This window comes from Brachyistius frenatus, unplaced genomic scaffold (genome assembly GCF_029030835.1).
Source record: "Brachyistius frenatus isolate BFR_SWC_R1_liver_20210118 unplaced genomic scaffold, ASM2903083v1 Contig_87, whole genome shotgun sequence".
Lineage (NCBI taxonomy): Eukaryota > Metazoa > Chordata > Actinopteri > Embiotocidae > Brachyistius > Brachyistius frenatus.
In genome coordinates, this window is record NW_027210686.1 from 1243662 (window position 1) to 1262812 (window position 19151).

At 41.8% G+C, this 19151-nt stretch overlaps 1 protein-coding gene across 1 annotated transcript in view; it reads left to right on the forward strand.

Annotated features, from left to right (window-relative positions):
- cpt1a2b (carnitine palmitoyltransferase 1A2b) overlaps positions 1-19151 on the forward strand; it is a 44452-nt gene that overhangs the window by 12226 nt on the left and 13075 nt on the right. The window contains exons 7-13 of the mRNA XM_069709924.1: positions 408-485; positions 627-734; positions 1055-1142; positions 3712-3907; positions 7970-8158; positions 10568-10673; positions 11591-11707. Coding sequence (XP_069566025.1) covers positions 408-485; positions 627-734; positions 1055-1142; positions 3712-3907; positions 7970-8158; positions 10568-10673; positions 11591-11707 — 882 coding nt within the window. The remainder of the gene's footprint in view (positions 1-407; positions 486-626; positions 735-1054; positions 1143-3711; positions 3908-7969; positions 8159-10567; positions 10674-11590; positions 11708-19151) is intronic.

Genomic DNA, 19151 nt, shown 5'->3' on the forward strand with positions numbered 1-19151 from the left:
ATAAAAGTAACAGTACCACTATATTTAAAATTTCAACTTAAGCAAAGGTACAAAAGTATTTGCATCAAAAGATCTGTTTTATTCTCTCTAGCGGCCCATATGGTGATAAGCAGTAATTGCAGTTGTGTTTTGCACCTTATTTCCCAGACATCCAAAGTGTCACCTGTGTGATGCTGGTCAGATGAATAGCGGACTGTTGTGTTAGCGCCGCCTACTTTCTCCAGCAGACCAACCACTGCAGGGAGATGGAAAACGCGTCGCTAAGTGTGCAGCCAGCAATGTCTCAAATCTTTAAGAGAAATAATTCACAAAATCTTCAAGTGTTTGTGAAGTTACTTAATTTGCTTTGTCCTGTTTGTTGGGAATTAACAGAGGAAAGAAACTTTAATATCCTGTTTTGGTTCCAGGTGAGCGACTGGTGGGAGGAATACATCTACCTGAGGAGCCGAAGTCCAATAATGGTCAACAGTAACTACTATGGGATGGTATTCAGCTGCCTTTTAACTCTAGAGATGAATTTAAATGTGTTGTATCTCTTTACAACTTCTCAAATCTTGGAGATAAGGTTGAGCCAAAATGGATCTTGTTTTCTAATTATCAATCCCCTTTCTTGCTTTACCATGCAGGACTTTCTGTACGTGACACCGACCTCGGTGCAGGCAGCGAGAGCAGGCAACACCATCACGGCCCTGCTGCTCTACCGCCGCAAGGTCAACCGGGAGGAGCTCAAACCGGTGAGACCACAAACATCCTGCAGAGTTCAGGAGTCATTATGTTGAAATGTGTGTTTGTATTAGGGTCCCAGTGGTGAGAGTTGATGTAACTGTTGTCATGTTCTGTTCATGTTAACACCCACAGCTGAGGAGGAGCTTTCAGATTTTTTTTAACCAAACTCCATTTCAGTAGCTGAAATATGAGAAGATGAGAAGGAATGAATAATATAAATTAATAATGTGTGTGTGTGTGTGTGTGTGTGTGTGTGTGTGTGTGTGTGTGTGTGTGTGTGTGTGTGTGTGTGTGTGTGTGTGTGTGTGTGTGTGTGTGTGTGTCTCAGAGTCGTGTTCCAGGTACTGTCATCCCTCTGTGTGCTGCTCAGTGTGAGAGGATGTTCAACACAACACGCACACCAGGAGTTGACACTGGTAAAACATTAAAACACACACACTCAGTTTCTGCAGATCAGTACCAGAGTTTGTGGTTTATTGGATATTCTGGATATACTCAATCATCAAGGTAGGTAGTTACTTTATTACATGTATTTATTTATTACATATTATTTATCAACAAGCAGCATCCTGTCTTATTCAGATGCAAAGAGGGGAGAAATTACAAACAAACAAAACGTATCGACAAAGAGCCTCATGGAGACCCTGAAATGTCACAAGGACAGATACAGGAGATCATTCCTGATACAGGAGATCATTCCTGATACAGGAGATCATTACTGATACAGGAGATCATTACTGATACAGGAGATCATTCCAGATACAGGAGATCATTCCTGATACAGGAGATCATTCCTGATACAGGAGATCATTCCAGATACAGGAGATCATTCCTGATACAGGAGATCATTCCTGATACAGGAGATCATTCCAGATACAGGAGATCATTCCAGATACAGGAGATCATCCCTGATACAGGAGATCATTACTGATACAGGAGATCATTCCAGATACAGGAGATCATTCCTGATACAGGAGATCATTCCAGATACAGGAGATCATCCCTGATACAGGAGATCATCACTGATACAGGAGATCATTACTGATACAGGAGATCATTCCAGATACAGGAGATCATTCCTGATACAGGAGATCATTCCAGATACAGGAGATCATTCCTGATACAGGAGATCATTCCAGATACAGGAGATCATTCCTGATACAGGAGATCATTCCTGATACAGGAGATCATTACTGATACAGGAGATCATTCCTGATACAGGAGATCATTACTGATACAGGAGATCATTCCAGATACAGGAGTTCATTCCTGATACAGGAGATCATTCCAGATACAGGAGATCATTCCAGATACAGGAGATCATTCCAGATACAGGAGATCATTCCTGATACAGGAGATCATTCTAGATACAGGAGATCATTCCAGATACAGGAGATCATTCCAGATACAAGAGATCATTCCTGATACAGGAGATCATTCCAGATACAGGAGATCATTCCTGATACAGGAGATCATTCCAGATACAGGAGATCATTCTAGATACAGGAGATCATTCCTGATACAGGAGATCATTCCAGATACAGGAGATCATTCCAGATACAGGAGATCATTCCTGATACAGGAGATCATTCCAGATACAGGAGATCATTCCTGATACAGGAGATCATTACTGATACAGGAGATCATTCCAGATACAGGAGATCATTACTGATACAGGAGATCATTCCAGATACAGGAGATCATTCCTGATACAGGAGATCATTCTAGATACAGGAGATCATTCCAGATACAGGAGGTCATTCCAGATACAGGAGATCATTCCTGATACAGGAGATCATTCCTGATACAGGAGATCATTACTGATACAGGAGATCATTCCAGATACAGGAGATCATTACTGATACAGGAGATCATTCCAGATACAGGAGATCATTCCTGATACAGGAGATCATTCCAGATACAGGAGATCATTCCTGATACAGGAGATCATTCTAGATACAGGAGATCATTCCAGATACAGGAGATCATTCCAGATACAGGAGATCATTCTAGATACAGGAGATCATTCCTGATACAGGAGATCATTCCAGATACAGGAGATCATTCTAGATACAGAAGATCATTCCAGATACAGGAGATCATTCCTGATACAGGAGATCATTCCAGATACAGGAGATCATTCCAGATACGGGAGATCATTCCTGATACGGGAGATCATTCCAGATACGGGAGATCATTCTAGATACGGGAGATCATTCCAGATACGGGAGATCATTCCAGATACGGGAGATCATTCCTGATACGGGAGATCATTCCTGATACGGGAGATCATTCCTGATACAGGAGATCATTCCTGCCGACCGCAATAAGACTGTACAATAACTCACCTCTGGCAAAATCAATCACACAACAATAACACTGTTGACTGTGTTTCTTGGTTGTTTGTATATAATATATATAGATATATACTGTACTGTATATACTGTATATACTGTGCATTTTATATATTTTTTTACTGCTATTTTACTATTTTATTGCTTTTCTATTATTCTATTATTATCTTATTGCTTCTGTATGCTGTTGTAGCAAAAAAAATTCCCCTTGGGGATTAATAAAGTAACTACCTAACCTAACCTAACCTAAATGTCCAAATGAGAGCAGCTTTACACAACAGCAGCTGAAACACGGGCTGAGCAGCTGGACTCAGCTGTCTGGATGTTTCCTGCATTTTCTGTCTGTCTCCACTGTGCTGTCAAAAATCGGCTAACTGCCCCCCAAAAAAAACAAAAATCAGATCGACATTTCCTCTGTTGTTTCTTGGAGAAATGTATCTTTGGCTCAGAGTGACTGCGATTCTGGACCTCCACAGACGTGCACAGCTGCATCCCAACAACAATTAATTTCTAAAAGTGCAGAAATAAAAGAACTTGATTAGAGGCCCTGATTACAGAAAAGTAGATTTACTCAAATGTACTGTTTGAGAAAAGAGTGACGAGTCAGGAATAATCCCCCTCTCCTCCGCAGATGTGCTCCAGCACTGGCAGGACAGCGAGTTCGTGGTAGTGTACCACAGGGGGCGCTATTTCCGTCTGTGGGTGTACCGGGCGGGCCGGCTGCTGTCTCCCAGGGAGATCGAGTTCCAGATCCAGAGGATCCTGGAGGAGCCGTCATCCCCGTTACCTGGAGAGGAGAGACTGGGAGCTCTCACTGCTGGAGACCGGTAGGAGCCGACGGTCCTCCTAGATTTACTGAAATATTATTGTAATAATTATTCATTGCTCATGTTTGGGAGGAATATGAGAGTGATACTAGCGATGGGCAAATTTCAAGTAAAATTACTATTCGAAAATTGCTGGGAACTATTCGAATGTGAATCGAATATTCACCCGCCTTTAGGTGCATTACTGCCATCTTCTGATGGGAGTAACGCATTACAACCGGGTGCCGGGGAAAACGGGAAATAAGGAAGAACAGTAGTCGCATGTAATAATATTTTTTTTTATATTATAAGGACTATTTATGTATTCTAACATCGTGTCCCATCCCTACGTGATATCAGGCTCCGATCTGTAGTTTTTAACTCTACGTTTTCTTTAAGGAAATTAAAGACCTATCTTTATAATCTGGCTTTCTAATGATATTTATCATCCTGATTTTAAATTCTAATTATTGTTTTTATTCCTGTTGTTTATTTTACTTTTCTGAATTTTATTTATTGATTCTTAAAATGTTGTTATTGTTGCAATTTGAAGTGCTTCATTTTATTTATCCTATATTTTCACTAGTTTTAGTTTATTTTTAAACTTATTTTTCTGTTTTGTATGCTTGTTTATTTGTTTTTGTAAAGAACCAAACAAGTAAACAAGCATACGTATGTGTATGTTGCTCTGATTTGAAGCACTTTGGGCTCCCGGCTTGTATAAAAGGTGCCATACAAGTAAAGCTGAGTTGAGTTTAAAAAAGGAACCAAAGGACGAAAGCAGCTTCATCTGAAACTGAACAAAGTTGTCTGTTTGGGGATTTCTAAGTTAAGTTGGTTGGCATCTGTATTTTTCCAACTTTGACAGGTTGACAAGCAGAACAATAATCCACTTCTTTGACTTTTAAAGTCCAATTCTTCAATTATGAATGTAGATGTACCTTCAGACAAACTTTTCACTGACAGCACACAAACCCACCGACGCTCAGCGCCTGTCCAGGTGAGCGGTGACGGCGACGCGTGTCGGAGGTCTGTACTTTCATAACTCGTGCTTCATCTGGTCCTGGAGCTGAATTAAACCCCCGAGCTGCAGTCTAATCAGCAGGTGCCATCGAAGTACCCAGAACACACCACACTTTATGGTCTGTTTACATTTTACTGCACAACACTGACTGATGCTCTGATTCATGGTGACATACAAGTTCAGTTACATCACTCACCACAATATAAACAAGGTCAGAGGTCAATGTCACAGTTTTGTAATCTGCCAGTACAGCTGAGTACCAAGAAGTTCAGACAATGACAGGAAGCCATTCGACAGTGTGTTTGATGAGCTGCTGTGATACTGCAGGAGAGTTTAGGTCATTCTGAAAGAGAAACCGAATGAGTTGAGAGAGTGAAGGAGTGGGAAGGCAGAGAAAGATGAGCTCAGAAAACGGCGGCGCGTCGGGATTATCTTAAGATGCGGCGTCGCGATAAGACGAGCTGTTGAAAGCTGACGATAACGACTCTGAAGAGAAAGTGAGAGTGTGTGTTCGAGTTGTGCAGTTGGCGCTGAAGTGTGTTTGTGGTGATGATCATAATGGAACTTACTGATAGCACTTTGTAGTTTGGCTTTCTGGAAGAAATTGTATTTTCTTGATTCTTATTGTTCTGGTTTTGTACCCTCATGGTTGAAATGCACTTATTGTAAGTCGCTTTGGATAAAAGCGTCAGATAAATGTAATGTAATGTAATGACCAGAAGAGATCAGCTGAAAGAAACACAATCACACACACACACTGATTTAGGATGTTTTATCCCCTCACTCAGTGACAGAAATATAAAGTGACCGTGATTGTTTTCTGTAGTCGAGCCAAAGCAAATGTGTTTTCCACGTTGGCATCCTGTTGTGTGTTTTCACATCTAAGTTGTGTGTAAAAGCAGGTTAGTGTGAGTGTCTCCAGCAGGCGACCACATTCTGCACATCGAGTTAAGTTGCTGCGAGTGAAGTGGTAAACGCAAAGATATTCAGAGTTTAACTTCGACTGGTACAAAATAAAATTGCAGAAATTCATGTTTAAAAATAAGTATTTAACAAAACAAACATTCGTGGGGTCTGGCTTCTCAAATACAATAGTTTACAATATAAGAAAAAACTTTGAACATTTAATATCTGAATTTGTGAGGGTCATTTTTCACTTTTTAAAGAACTGATTTAAACCATATCATTGCATAATAAAGACAAGTATTAATTATTTTAATGATGAGAAAATATCTTGAATTATGGTCAACGTGACTCCTTTTTTTTAATAAATGTATATACAATTTTTATAATTACATACAGCGACTGCCTCATTATGCTGTTAATCTGGAGGATTTATCCTTTGGAGCATCAATAATCTTTGTACAAAACTGGCAGTGGCATCTAATAGTTGTTGAGACTTTCGTCTGGACTGAAGCAGCCGACAGACCGGAAGTCTCATTGTCCACTCAAGAACCAGTTAGGAAAACATCCATCATTGTGTTTCCATCCAATGATTTATCTGCAGCTGTGTGAAATCTACTTTGGGGCATTCAGTTTGTGGAAGTCACTCCAGTTTATGGAAACATGGTTTTATATTACATATTTGTGATGTTGGGACGTCGCTGTCGTCTCATAGCAGGAAGGTTGTGTGTTTGAACCCCGGCGGGGGCCTCTGTGGAGGATTCATCCCACGGTCCAAAGACATGCAGGCGTTGATTTTTGATGAACTGCTGATTGTCACTTGACCGTAGCTGTGAATGTGAGTGTGGATGGTCGTCTGTCTTTCTGTGTTGGACATCAGGAACATCTCGTCCATGCATGATGAAGAAAAGTTGATTCATGTGTTTGTCACTTCCAGACGAGATTATTGTAATTTATTGTTGTCAAGTTGTCCAAACTTCTCAAACCTGTAGTTGATCCAAAATTCTGCAGGCAGAGAAGATTTAACGAGATCATATTTCTCCTGTTTCAGTTTCTCGTCATCAGCTTCCTGTGAAATCAAGAATAGAATTAAACATTATCCTGCTGACTTGCAAAGTTCTTTATGACCAGGTTCCATCTGATCTCAGAGATCTTGTAGAACCACATCATCCTGACAGATCTTATAGAACCACATCATCTTGACAGATCTAATAGAACCACATCATCCTAACAGATCGAATAGAACCACATCATCCTGACAGATCTAATAGAACCACATCATCCTAACAGATCTAATAGAACCACATCATCTTGACAGATCGAATAGAACCACATCATCCTGACAGATCGAATAGAACCACATCATCCTAACAGATCAAATAGAACCACATCATCCTGACAGATCTAATAGAACCACATCATCCTAACAGATCTAATAGAACCACATCATCCTAACAGATCGAATAGAACCACATCATCCTGACAGATCTAATAGAACCACATCATCCTAACAGATCGAATAGAACCACATCATCCTGACAGATCTAATAGAACCACATCATCCTGACAGATCTAATAGAACCACATCATCCTAACAGATCTAATAGAGCCACATCATCCTGAGAGATCTAATAGAACCACATCATCCTGACAGATCTAATAGAACCACATCATCCTGAAAGATCTAATAGAACCACATCATCCTGACAGATCTTATAGAACCACATCATCCTGACAGATCTAATAGAACCACATCATCCTAACAGATCTAATAGAACCACATCATCCTGACAGATCTAATAGAACCACATCATCCTGAGAGATCTAATAGAACCACATCATCCTGACAGATCTTATAGAACCACATCATCCTGACAAATCTAATAGAACCACATCATCCTAACAGATCTAATAGAACCACATCATCCTGAGAGATCTGATAGAACCACATCATCCTGACAGATCTGATAGAACCACATCATCCTGACAGATCTGATAGAACCACATCATCCTGACAGAGATCTGATAGAACCACATCATCCTGATAGATCTCATTGACAGATCTGAACTTGTGCGGTTGATCACACATCTCTGAGTGCATATGTTGGTGATAAGACATGATCAGAGTATTAATGATGTGTGTCACCCTCTCCCAGGATCCCTTGGTCCCAGATGAGGAAGCAGTACTTCAGCTCTGGTGTGAACAAGCGATCCCTGGATGCCATCGAGAGGGCGGCCTTCTTCGTGACCCTGGACGATGAGGAGCAGGGCATGAGGGGAGACGACCCGGCAGGGAACTTGGACCGCTACGCCAAGTCTCTGCTCCACGGGAAGTGTTACGACAGGTGAGGAGGTCACAGAGGAAAGACAGATTTGTTTCCTTGTACTGATCTCTGTGCTTCTTGGCTTCCTGCGAGTCCTGAAATGATCTCAGATTTTATCCAACGTCTCTCGTACTGCCTCCGATACTATTAACGCTCATCTCAGTCATCACCCTACAGCTCCTTCACACAAGATTATGTATATGATGTAATAAATCTAACTGTTAATTAAGTTGATTAACAGACTGGTAGATGTCAAATATCTACTGTGCCCATAATTGGTCAGAGAGGGGGAAGAGTCACCCTCCCCGTAGCTCCTGTGCAGGTCTATCAAGGCGTCCTGCAGACTTCCCCTGGTGGAGGCTGCAGTTGGCAGGAACCAGTGCAGTCTGAAGCACCATCTAGTCTGGGCCTTGCTTCAACCCAGAAAATCCTGGGTTCACCATCTCCACTTAAGTGCAGCGGCTTCACCCTGGTCACCCCCGCTTCTCCTCCAGTGCTTGAGTATCCATCGAGGCGGGGGGTCAATTTCTCTGTGTAAAATAACTGTGAACTAAAAAAAAAGAAGAAAAAAAAGACAAAAAGAAGCTGTTTGAGTGAATAACCTTGGTGACTTCCAGGAGGTAGGTAGTGTTGGACTTGGGCTCCTGCTAGTACAAAGCCAACATGTGTCAGCCTCCAGTCCTGCGTGTTCTTTAATGAGGCAATAGGAGAAGATGTCAGGCTTCAAGATATTTATTTAACAGCAGCAGAATAACCAGTTTACAGAGCTCTGGGTCCAGACTATGTTTCCCTGACCGCAACAGAGTATGTGTCAGTTCACGAAGTCTGACCTCCTGACTTTCCCTGACCCAGTCTTCTTATAGGACAGGAACCAAAAAGTCATGTGTGTTGATGTGTCCTTTGTTGGTTGGTCGAGGTGGTGGTTGTCTTCCTTCACATCCTGGAGTCCTCCAGACCGCCGTCTGTTCCTGTTTATGACTCAAAGAATAACAGTATGTGACCCCACAGGTTGCAGACCCCCTCCTGTGACCTTTTGGTTTTACACAGTACCTCAAAGAGAAACAGAATATGACCCCAAAGGTTGCAGACCTCCTCCTGTGACCTTTTGGTTTGGCCCATCAGTATCACTCTCATTTACATTCACAGCCTTTTGTCTACACCTTAAGATTAGTAGTTGATAATACGACCCATATATAAGTAATATGATATGGCATATATATATGTTGTATTATTGTAAACATAACCTAGCACAGAATCGCACAGTAGGTAGGTAGGTATTTACTTTATTAATCCCCGAAGGGAAATTTTTGAGGAGGCAGCGCTGCTCATATCACGCCCACAAAATGTTCTTCTTGTCATTCCAGAATGAAAGTAATGTGAAAACATTACAACTCCCACATTGACAGAAGTATTACAGAAGTGGTTCCAGCCCTGCACAGAGCTGAGAGAGGAAGATCTAAAATTAGAAGTTTTCCCCTCCTCTATGAGCTGAGTCACAGCAGAAACACTCCTCTTTCTGTTTCATCCTCTCCAGCAGAAGCAGAATCTCTTTTCACATTATCTTATCATCACATCATCTTATAGGCTGTAAAATGTAACTCCCAACCTGATGAAGATGGAGGCTGTAGCTCAGTCGGTAGAGTGGGTTGCACACTAATCAGAAGGTTGGTGGTTCAATCGCAGCTCCTCCTGTCCACATGTCTAAGTGTCCTTGAGCAAGACACTGAACCCTAAAATTGCTCCTGATGGTGTACCATCGGTGTGTTGTAAGTTGCTTTGGATAAAACTGTCAGCTAAATGTAATGTAATTTAATGAATCATATCAGAGCTTCACAATTAAAACAAATGCTTAAACTTTTACTCTGTTTAGAGAACATGAATAAAATCGATTTACAACATCTGGAACACTTTTATCTCTCTTATGCTGTATATACAAATTAAATTGTCCTTTGTATGTATAAACTACAATCCCTCATCTCCATCTGAATGTCCTCATTCATTATTTCTGACCCTCTTAAACTCTTGGCAGCAGCAGTGTGTCTCATTGTTCAGGACACAGACCACGTTTTTTTTTTTTTTTTGGGGGGCTTGCATGTGAACCGCCTATCATGGATGTTTATTTGCTTGTATAATAACAATTCTTTTGAAAGTATTCTGAATTCTTCACAGAACTGACATTAGAGATGCTGAGGGCAGAGACACACATTAAGCCAGTTTCATTTGGAATGTTGGCATTTAACTCAAAGCACCATTGTGCCCAATTGCCATCTTACACAACTGCTGGCATGGCGGCAGACTTTTAGTCTGTGTTTTGTTAGATTTCATTCAGGAAATGTACTTCATTTTTAGTCCTTTGAAAGAAGTATTTAGATCCTCAGCTATGTTTTTGTAACGTACCGACTGTTTTTTAATCCATCTCTCATTTCCCAGGTGGTTCGATAAATCTTTCTCCATCGTGATCTACAAGAACGGGAAGAGCGGGCTGAATGCGGAGCACTCGTGGGCCGATGCACCTACAGTGGCTCACCTTTGGGAGGTGTGTGTGCACGTGCGTCACTCAGAAGTATGAGGGATTCCTCCTCCTCCGAGCGGCTGTATTAAGAAAGAGGAGATTAGAATATGAAAATGTTTTACAGACAGTTATGACGCATTACTACCATGATGTTGCTGCTACAGAACAACAAAGAGCCCACTGGCAGATACGTATGTGGTTGTTGGAGAAATCATGATACCATCATTATAATGGTTAAGGATATGTCATACAGTCTATGTTTGTAATTCACCAGTAAAGTCATCAAGTTTACTTCCAACTGTGACAAACGTAGATGCATAAAATATTGATTATTGTGGGAATACAATATGAAATTTGACAAAACTTCAGATGAGTACTAAATTTATCTGAAGTCTGTGTGCATCATTTACTAAGTAATGTTCGGAGCAGTGGAGAGAATGCATGCGGTTAGATGAGTTATGGGTTTCTGCAGAAGCCTCTCTATATACTGTACAAGCTGAGTCAGTATGTTCCGCAATGCTGCAAAAACTGCTTTTAACAAACCCGGATTCAAAGAAAAACACAAAACAACTGGTTTTCCAAACTCATTAATATTATGTTGATCAGCATAACAAGGAGAGGTTTCTACAACCAACTCAAAGTTAATGATATAAATATGCTGGTATGTACGGAGTAGTCACCAAAGCCTCACTTCTACGTGGTTTCATTGTCGCATCCTCTCCATCTACAGAAGTCTTTTCAGTGAGCAAATCAACCTCGCAGCGAAAAAAAACTGTTTTGTAATTTACAACCTGGGCATCCGACCGTGAAAAGAGTCTTCAATCCCCTGAACTTCCCTCGTTGACCTTTCAGGGTTTCTGTACAAACAAGAAACAGACAGAAAACAGTTATGATACATACATAAGAATGGATGTGAAGAGTAATTTAATTTCCTTCTCCAGTACACGTTGGCCACGGACGCCTTCCAGCTGGGCTACACTGAGGACGGCCACTGCAAAGGAGAGGTGGACCGCTCGCTGCCCCTCCCACAGAGGCTGGTCTGGGACATCCCTTCAGAGGTACGAGCACCCACTAACTCACTAGTTGTCCCTGGAGGCATTAACACGCCATCATTTCATGTAAACGGTGGTGACCCTCATTATATTGCGAGGGACATTCCTGAATGTTTTCATTCTGTTCCTCTGACCTGCCAGAACAAGCAGCCACAGAGTCCCTGCAGAGCTGCCTAATTTAAGTTTAACGTCCAACAAACACACTTAAACAGACATACAGTCCAGAACTATTAATACCAGTAATCAAAAAAGGGTGCAGAGCCAGAAAGGAAATGCTCATTGCTGCAACTGGAACACACAAGAATGAAAGATTTCAAAACAGGAACATTAGCACACATGAAATTGCTGCTGTTTGACTGCTGCACACGTTAGTAGCACCAAACCTACCTGAATATGATATTAATAATGTCAACCTGCATGACAAATTATTTCCATTTCCTCAAACCAAACACAAGCTAGATGACACATGTGCTTCATTAGTACAGAAGTGACTGCAGTATAAAAAGGCTGTAAACCCAGTGTGTCAGCACAGGATTCAGCCACACAGGGTTGTTGTTTTTTTAAATTAGACTCTGCACACTTTGTGTTTGTGATTGTTTTTCTCAGAAAAATTTGAAGCGTAATAACATGATGCATTTTTCTTCCAGAGCCATCAGTCTGCACTTCTGTCACATGTCGCACATAAAACCTCTTAACATGTCAAACTGATCACAGCCACATCCACATTTTGGTTTCTGCCTGGTGTAGATCGTGATATTTGAATGAAAACATCCTTTAAATTGTTGTTTGATGTTGTTCAGGAACAATTTCTCTTATCTCACAGTGTCTCCAGTTCAACTTTCACTTGTGAATTACAGGAAATGGTCAGCTCTGATTTCCCCCTCCGAGACAAAGTAATGATCTGACAAATTCTATTTTGAGATCATTTATTTGTGCAGCTGAACCTTCTGTGACTAAATATTTGTTGGCATCTAGAGGAGTGAAGGAAGAAACATACCATCCAGTTGTGATGGAGCACAGACAACAACGAACCTCTGCTTTTATTCTGCAGCTGTGCAGCACTTTTTATTGACACCAATGTTACTGTGATGAATAGTAGAACTTATCTGAATGCTGAAAGGTTCGGTGCATCAGGCTTTTCAGGAAACATGGAATGAACGGTGCCAAACAAGCCTTTCACACACCAGATCAGTTTCAATTTAAATTCGAAAACAATTGGAGGATTTGAACCTTTCGGGCCTTCCTGCTTAATGTACGTGTGGCTGCAGGGTAAACTAAACACTAACAAACAGTTTAGTCAGAAGCTGTCAGTCGGTCAGCTTTGATCAAACGATAACTTTGTTTTTTCTTTCCTTACGTACTTGTTGGAAACCCTCCACAGTCCACATCCGTTTGACAAGCCTGATGGTATCTCTGTAACTTCCCTGTTCTCATGCAGAACAGCGTCCATGCAGCATATACATTTTCATTTGGAGCTGGCAGGTCTGAGAACCATTATGTTATTTCCGCCACCACAGCTCACCACCGCCCGACATCATGAGGGAGAGGAAGCCAAATATTTTGACTGTATTTTACGATTGCAGTTGGAAGTGTGGTGGATTTTCTTTGAACAGACTGGTCACAGATGAGGTTTATTGGACACAGGAAGAAATGCAGTTTACTGGACTGCAAAGTTTCTTCAACTTTGTGAGAGAAATGTGAAGCCTTTACCCCCTTCTGTTATAAAGAAGTGTGTGTGTGGGGGGGGAGGGGGTTATGATTTATTACATTACCTATTATTAACACATCTAATATAGCATAACATACTATTATAGCAGCTTATATATTTTCACTGTTGTGAGACCATTAAAGTGACTTAAGACTGAAACCGGAAACACTTCCTGCTAGTCATAAATGTGGTTTTGTTAACAACATTAAATGTGACTTATGACTTACAAAGTCAAACCAGCTGGATGTATGTGCTCGGTACTTATCCATATGGGCTCATGTCCAGCATGCCTTTGCTCTGCACTTCTCCCTGGAGGAACATATATAATTAACATCCACGTTCAGACCTATGTGAAGCTATCTGACATCCATGTACGTCCCACCCCCACTTCTTTGTAACGGGAGGGTAGACAGGCTTCACGTTTTTCTCAGAAAGTCAAAGAAATTCTGCAGTCCAGCAAACTGTGTACTTTCTTCCCACGCTGCATGTCCAATAAAGAATTCTTTTACATTGATCTTTGACTCCATCCTCATCTGTGACCTCTCGCCCGAAATCGAAAACCACACCATTCACACAGAGTTCACCTAGGAGATATGAAATATCTCCACAGTAGTGTAGGAAGCTGCTTTTGTCTTAATAATGTATTTGTTGGTGACGTACTGAAGTGTTGAAGACGATCCCACTCCTGCACAGCATGTAAAGGACGATGCTCAAAATAATTTAAAGTTATGTTGAATATTGCGCGGCGGGCTGTTCCTGATGACATGATATGACGGGGTTCATTTGAAGGCAAATTGTATCAGATTACAGAAACTTCATATTTTTTACCTGATCTTAAAATCATCACAAGCTGCAAGACACAACCGGACTAGAATTTCAAAACATGTTGAGGATAAAGCCCCTTCCTCCGATCCGTGAACGAAGTACACCCAAACAGAAGATCAGAATCGCCACACTAAAAATCCACTTTGTGTACGACTATGTAATATATAACTCAAACAAACTGGTGCAAAATTAATAATTTCGTGACCATATTTTGGCACAGCACTATACAGTTCAGTGGCCGGCCTCATGCAGGCTTCTGTTGAGTGTAATATCGTAATAATAATAATGTAATCATCCACTGTAAACTATAATATTCTTTCATTTAAAATCACTGTCTGTTGTCTTCCATTGTAATCATATTAATCAAGGAACACTTTGCTCAGAAAGACTTAGGGTCTAAATTCATGCATAAAAAGTCTGTCCCCGTATTTTCTGATTGCTGTGGTTCCTCTAACACACGACTGACACAGGAGCAGGAATTCAAGCTTCATTGGTTTCACTCTAAAGTAGCATTTTTAAATGAAATAAAACTGTTAATTCGTGTTTTCTTTTGTTCTTTTTGCGAGTCTGACTTGGAACTCTGATACAAACAAACATGATTTAATTTTTTTTTTTTTTAAGTAACAGAGGTCTAGATATAAATGCAAAAAGGCTTTTACATGATGCCCATTTTGCATGATGATCTTTAGGTATTTAAGATGAAGTATTCATGTAGCGTGACCTGACACGGTTACTCTGCTGCTTCCACTCATTGCATTGCTGTTGCTCCTCCTCCACATTGACATCAGCAATCTGTGACTCTATAACGATTTGATTCCTGAGGTAAATATCCCCGACTGACCTCCTTCTTACACCAATTATAATCATGTTCATGCACCTCAATGACGCGGTAATTGGAAAACATGAGTGTTGTCTTCAGAAGAAAGAGTGAACACTTCTGACTGTGTCTGACGTTGAGCTCGTCTTTAGTCATTTTCAAAATAGAGTTCAGCATGACGATGATGGCAATGAGGAAATGGGGTCGAGTGGAAAGACAGTTTCAAGGAAACTGGAGGAACCACATTGGCAGCAAGTAGATAAAAACATGATATTGTTTTTAATTAAATATTTAATTATACAAAGTAAATGATAAATCTGAAACTGTGAAACATTGACAGACCATCTCAATTTTCATGGAAGGGGAAAATGTTCACTGGCTAATAATTGATGAATCAGCAAAGTCTGCAACTACAGTGTGTGTGTGTGTGTGTGTGTGTGTGTGTGTGTGTGTGTGTGTGTGTGTGTGTGTGTGTGTGTGTGTGTGTGTGTGTGTGTGTGTGTGTGTGTGTGTGAGAGAGAGAGAGAGATTTTGTGAGAGGTGGTTTCCTCTGACAAAAGCACTGTGGATGTCAGTGCTGAAGCATGCGGCTGTTGAGAGAGGCCGGGGTTTTCCCCTCACTCCTCTGAGCTGCCAGACCACCTGCAGAGCGCTACTCTCTCTCTCTGAGCCACCTACTGAACGGCTGAATAAAACGGGAAATGCACCAGAGAAAAAAAAACAGGAGTTATTTCATCTTACTTACATTACATTAGATTTAATTTCATTTATCTGACGCTTTTATCCAAAGCGACTTACAATAAGTGCATTTCAACCATGAGGGTACAAAACTAGAACAATAAGAATCAAGAAAATACAATTTCTTCCAGAAAGCCAAACTACAAAGTAAGTGTCATTTTAAGCTACTAAAGTTCTACTGTTCAAGGTGAAGTCTGAAGAGGTGTGTTTTTAGTTTGTGGCAGAAGATGTTCAGAGTTTCTGCTGTCCTGATGTCGGTGGAGAGCTCATTCACCATTTAGGAGTCAGGACAGCAAACAGTCGGGATTTTGTAGAGTGTTTATCTCAGTGAGGAGCAACAAGCTGATTGGGCTGGGATGGAGGGTTGGACCATGTCCTGGATGTAGACTGGACCTGATCTGTTCGCAGCACGGTACGCAAGTACCAATGTTTGGAAACGGATGCGGGAAGCTACTGGTAACCAGTGAAGGGAGCTGAGGAGGAGGAGGAGGAGGAAGAGCAGGAGCAGGAGGAGTAGTGGAGTAGTGTGAGTGTATTTAAGAGGTTAAAGACCAGTCGAGCTGAAGCATTCTGGATGAGCTGCAGAGGTCGGATGGTGCTAACAGGTAGACCTGCCAGGAGGGAGTTACAGTAGTCTAGACGTGAGATGACCAGAGCCTGGACCAGAACCTGGACCAGAACCTGCACCTCCTCCTGAGTGAGAAGAGGACGTATTCTCCTGATGTTGTGCAGCATGTATCTACAGGAACGTGTTGTTGCAGTGATGTTGGCAGTAAGAGAGAGTTGACTGTGGAGTGTCTCCGAGGTTCTTATCAGTCAGGGTCGGGATAACAGAGTTGTTGAAGGTCGTAGTCAGGTCGAGGGTGGGACAGTCTTTCCCTGGAAGGAAGAGCAGGTCGGTCTTGTGGAGGTTGATTTCCAGGTGGTGTGAGGACATCCACTGAGAGATGTCAGTCAGACAGACAGAGATTCATGCTGCTACCTGTGTTTCAGATCGGGGAAAAGAGAGGATCAGTTGGGTGTCATCAGCATAGCTGTGGTAGGAAAAGACATGCGAGTGAACGACAGAGCCGAGAGAGTCGGTGTAGAGAGAAGAGGAGGGGACCCGGGACGGAGCCTTGAGGGACACCAGTAGTGAGAGGACAAGGTTCAGACACAGATCCTCTCCAAGTTCCCCGGTAGGTGAGGTCATTGAGGTAGGATGAGAACAGGGAGAGAGCAGAGCCTGAGACACCGAGGTCCTGAAGGAGGAAAGAAGGATCTGGTGGTTCAATGTGTCAAATGCAGCAGAAGGTCTAGAAGGATCAGGACAGAGGACAGAGAGGCTGCTCTAGCAGTGTGAAGCTGCTCAGAGACAGAAGGAGGACCGTCTCTGTTGAGTGGTCTGTTGAAACCAGACTGGTGGTCAAGAAGGTTATTATGGTGGAGATAGGAGGAGAGTTGGTTGAAGATAGCTCGCTCCAGAGTTTTGGAAAGAAAGTTAAGGTTGTGGCCTACAATTACAATATGGTAATACAGAGTTGTATTACCATACGAAAGCAGATACAAAAAGAATGGGGGTGACTGTCAACTGTTTGTCAACTATATAAAAGTTGCCCTAAGGAAGAGGACTGTGTGGAAAGGGGAAGACGAGGACAGCAGAGGAGAGGACTGCTGGGGGAAACCAGGCTGGGGCGAGCCCTGCTGGAAGGCTGGGGGACTGCTGAAGAAGGACTGCTGAAGAAGGACTGCTGAGGAAGGACTGCTGAAGAAGAACTGCTGAGGAAGGACTGCTGAAGAAGGACTGCTGAGGAAGGACTGCTGAGGAAGGACTGCGAGAGGACTGCGGAGGAGAGGACCTGCTGGGGAAAAGAGCCCTGCTAGAGAACTGCTGGGGGGAACACTGCTGGACACCTCTCTTTGAGGGTGCATGTAGTTGCTCCTTCTTGCAAGAATACAATGTCCGATGTGTTTGATTTTGAACCAAGCCTCTGAGTAATTTTTCCAACAGTTTACTTTACCCCCTTACTCAAGCTGCAGTGTTTCTCCTGCACATATCCTCCGTTAGCAGGTGCACATTTATTTGCTTTTTCATATAATAGTGTTAAACCTCCTGATAAGACGTGTGTGGTAACAGGACTGATCGGCTATAGTATGTTTTTGACGTGTCCAGTGAGACTAAAATTAGCATCGCATGTTGAGATCAAGTATCCTCTGGTATTTGTGTTGACCTCACAGTTACTGCCACACAGAGACTAACTCCCCAGATATGCATAGCAGCATCGTTACAACCATTATTTATTGAAAGTGCTAAACTTCACCGAGTTGAAGTTCGTAGTGTCAACGGGAACATTTGAATTAAAAAAAACATCAAATCCACCATCATTCCTGTTTTCTGAGATCAGCATGTCGAGCTGGTGGCCTGTCAGTCCCACATTGGTCCAGATTTAATATCTCACGTTTCCTGCAGCACATTTTCTCGTGTCTCCTTTTACAAAATAGCTGAAGAACTATTTGAGTTCATCTTTGAGTGAAGTTCCATGTTTATGCCAAATTTGAAGAGGTTCTGTCAAGGCGTTGTTGAGATATCGCGTTCACGAGAATGGAACAGGCGGATAACGACACACGCGGTCTTATTGATCTTGACCGTTGACCTTTTTTAATTTATACACCACATCCTTGCCAAATGAACATTTGTGCAGATTTGAAGAAGGTCCCTCAAGGTGTTCTTGAGATATAGCCCATATATATTATATCCCTCATAAGCATGGGTCAATCTGAGGTCACGGTGGTCTTGACCTTTGATCACCAAAGTCTTATCAGTTCATCGTTGGCACCAAGAAAATGTTTTGCTAAGTTCCCTCAAGGCGTTGCTGAGATATTGTGCTCATGGGAATGGGACGGACAGATGAGGGAGAAGTGAGATCACAGTGACTTTGAACATTAACTCCCAAAATATAATCCGTTCATTCTTGTTATCAAGGCAACGTTTCTGCCAAGTTTAAAAAAATTCCCCATGAGACATCTGGAGATATTGTATTTTAGGAGAATGGTATTCTGGACATCCTGAAAACACGTTACATCCGCTGCCCAATGCATCGTCTGCCAGGACACTCGCTAAGCAGCATTCATTTTATAGAGTTATTAAACAGATGTTTGGAGTCCAGTTATGAAACCAGACAGCAGATTTGAGCCAGTCTCCTTCTGTAATGGAACAACGTGTCTCAGACTCATTCAGCTCACATTTCTAACAGCTACAGTTAAAGTGTTCGGTACGATGAGTCACTGTAAGATCGCTCAGAAACATTTGTTGTGTTCTTACAATGAAACTAAAGTCATTTATTACTACTTTTGTCGATGTCGAACATATTCATGTCAATAAT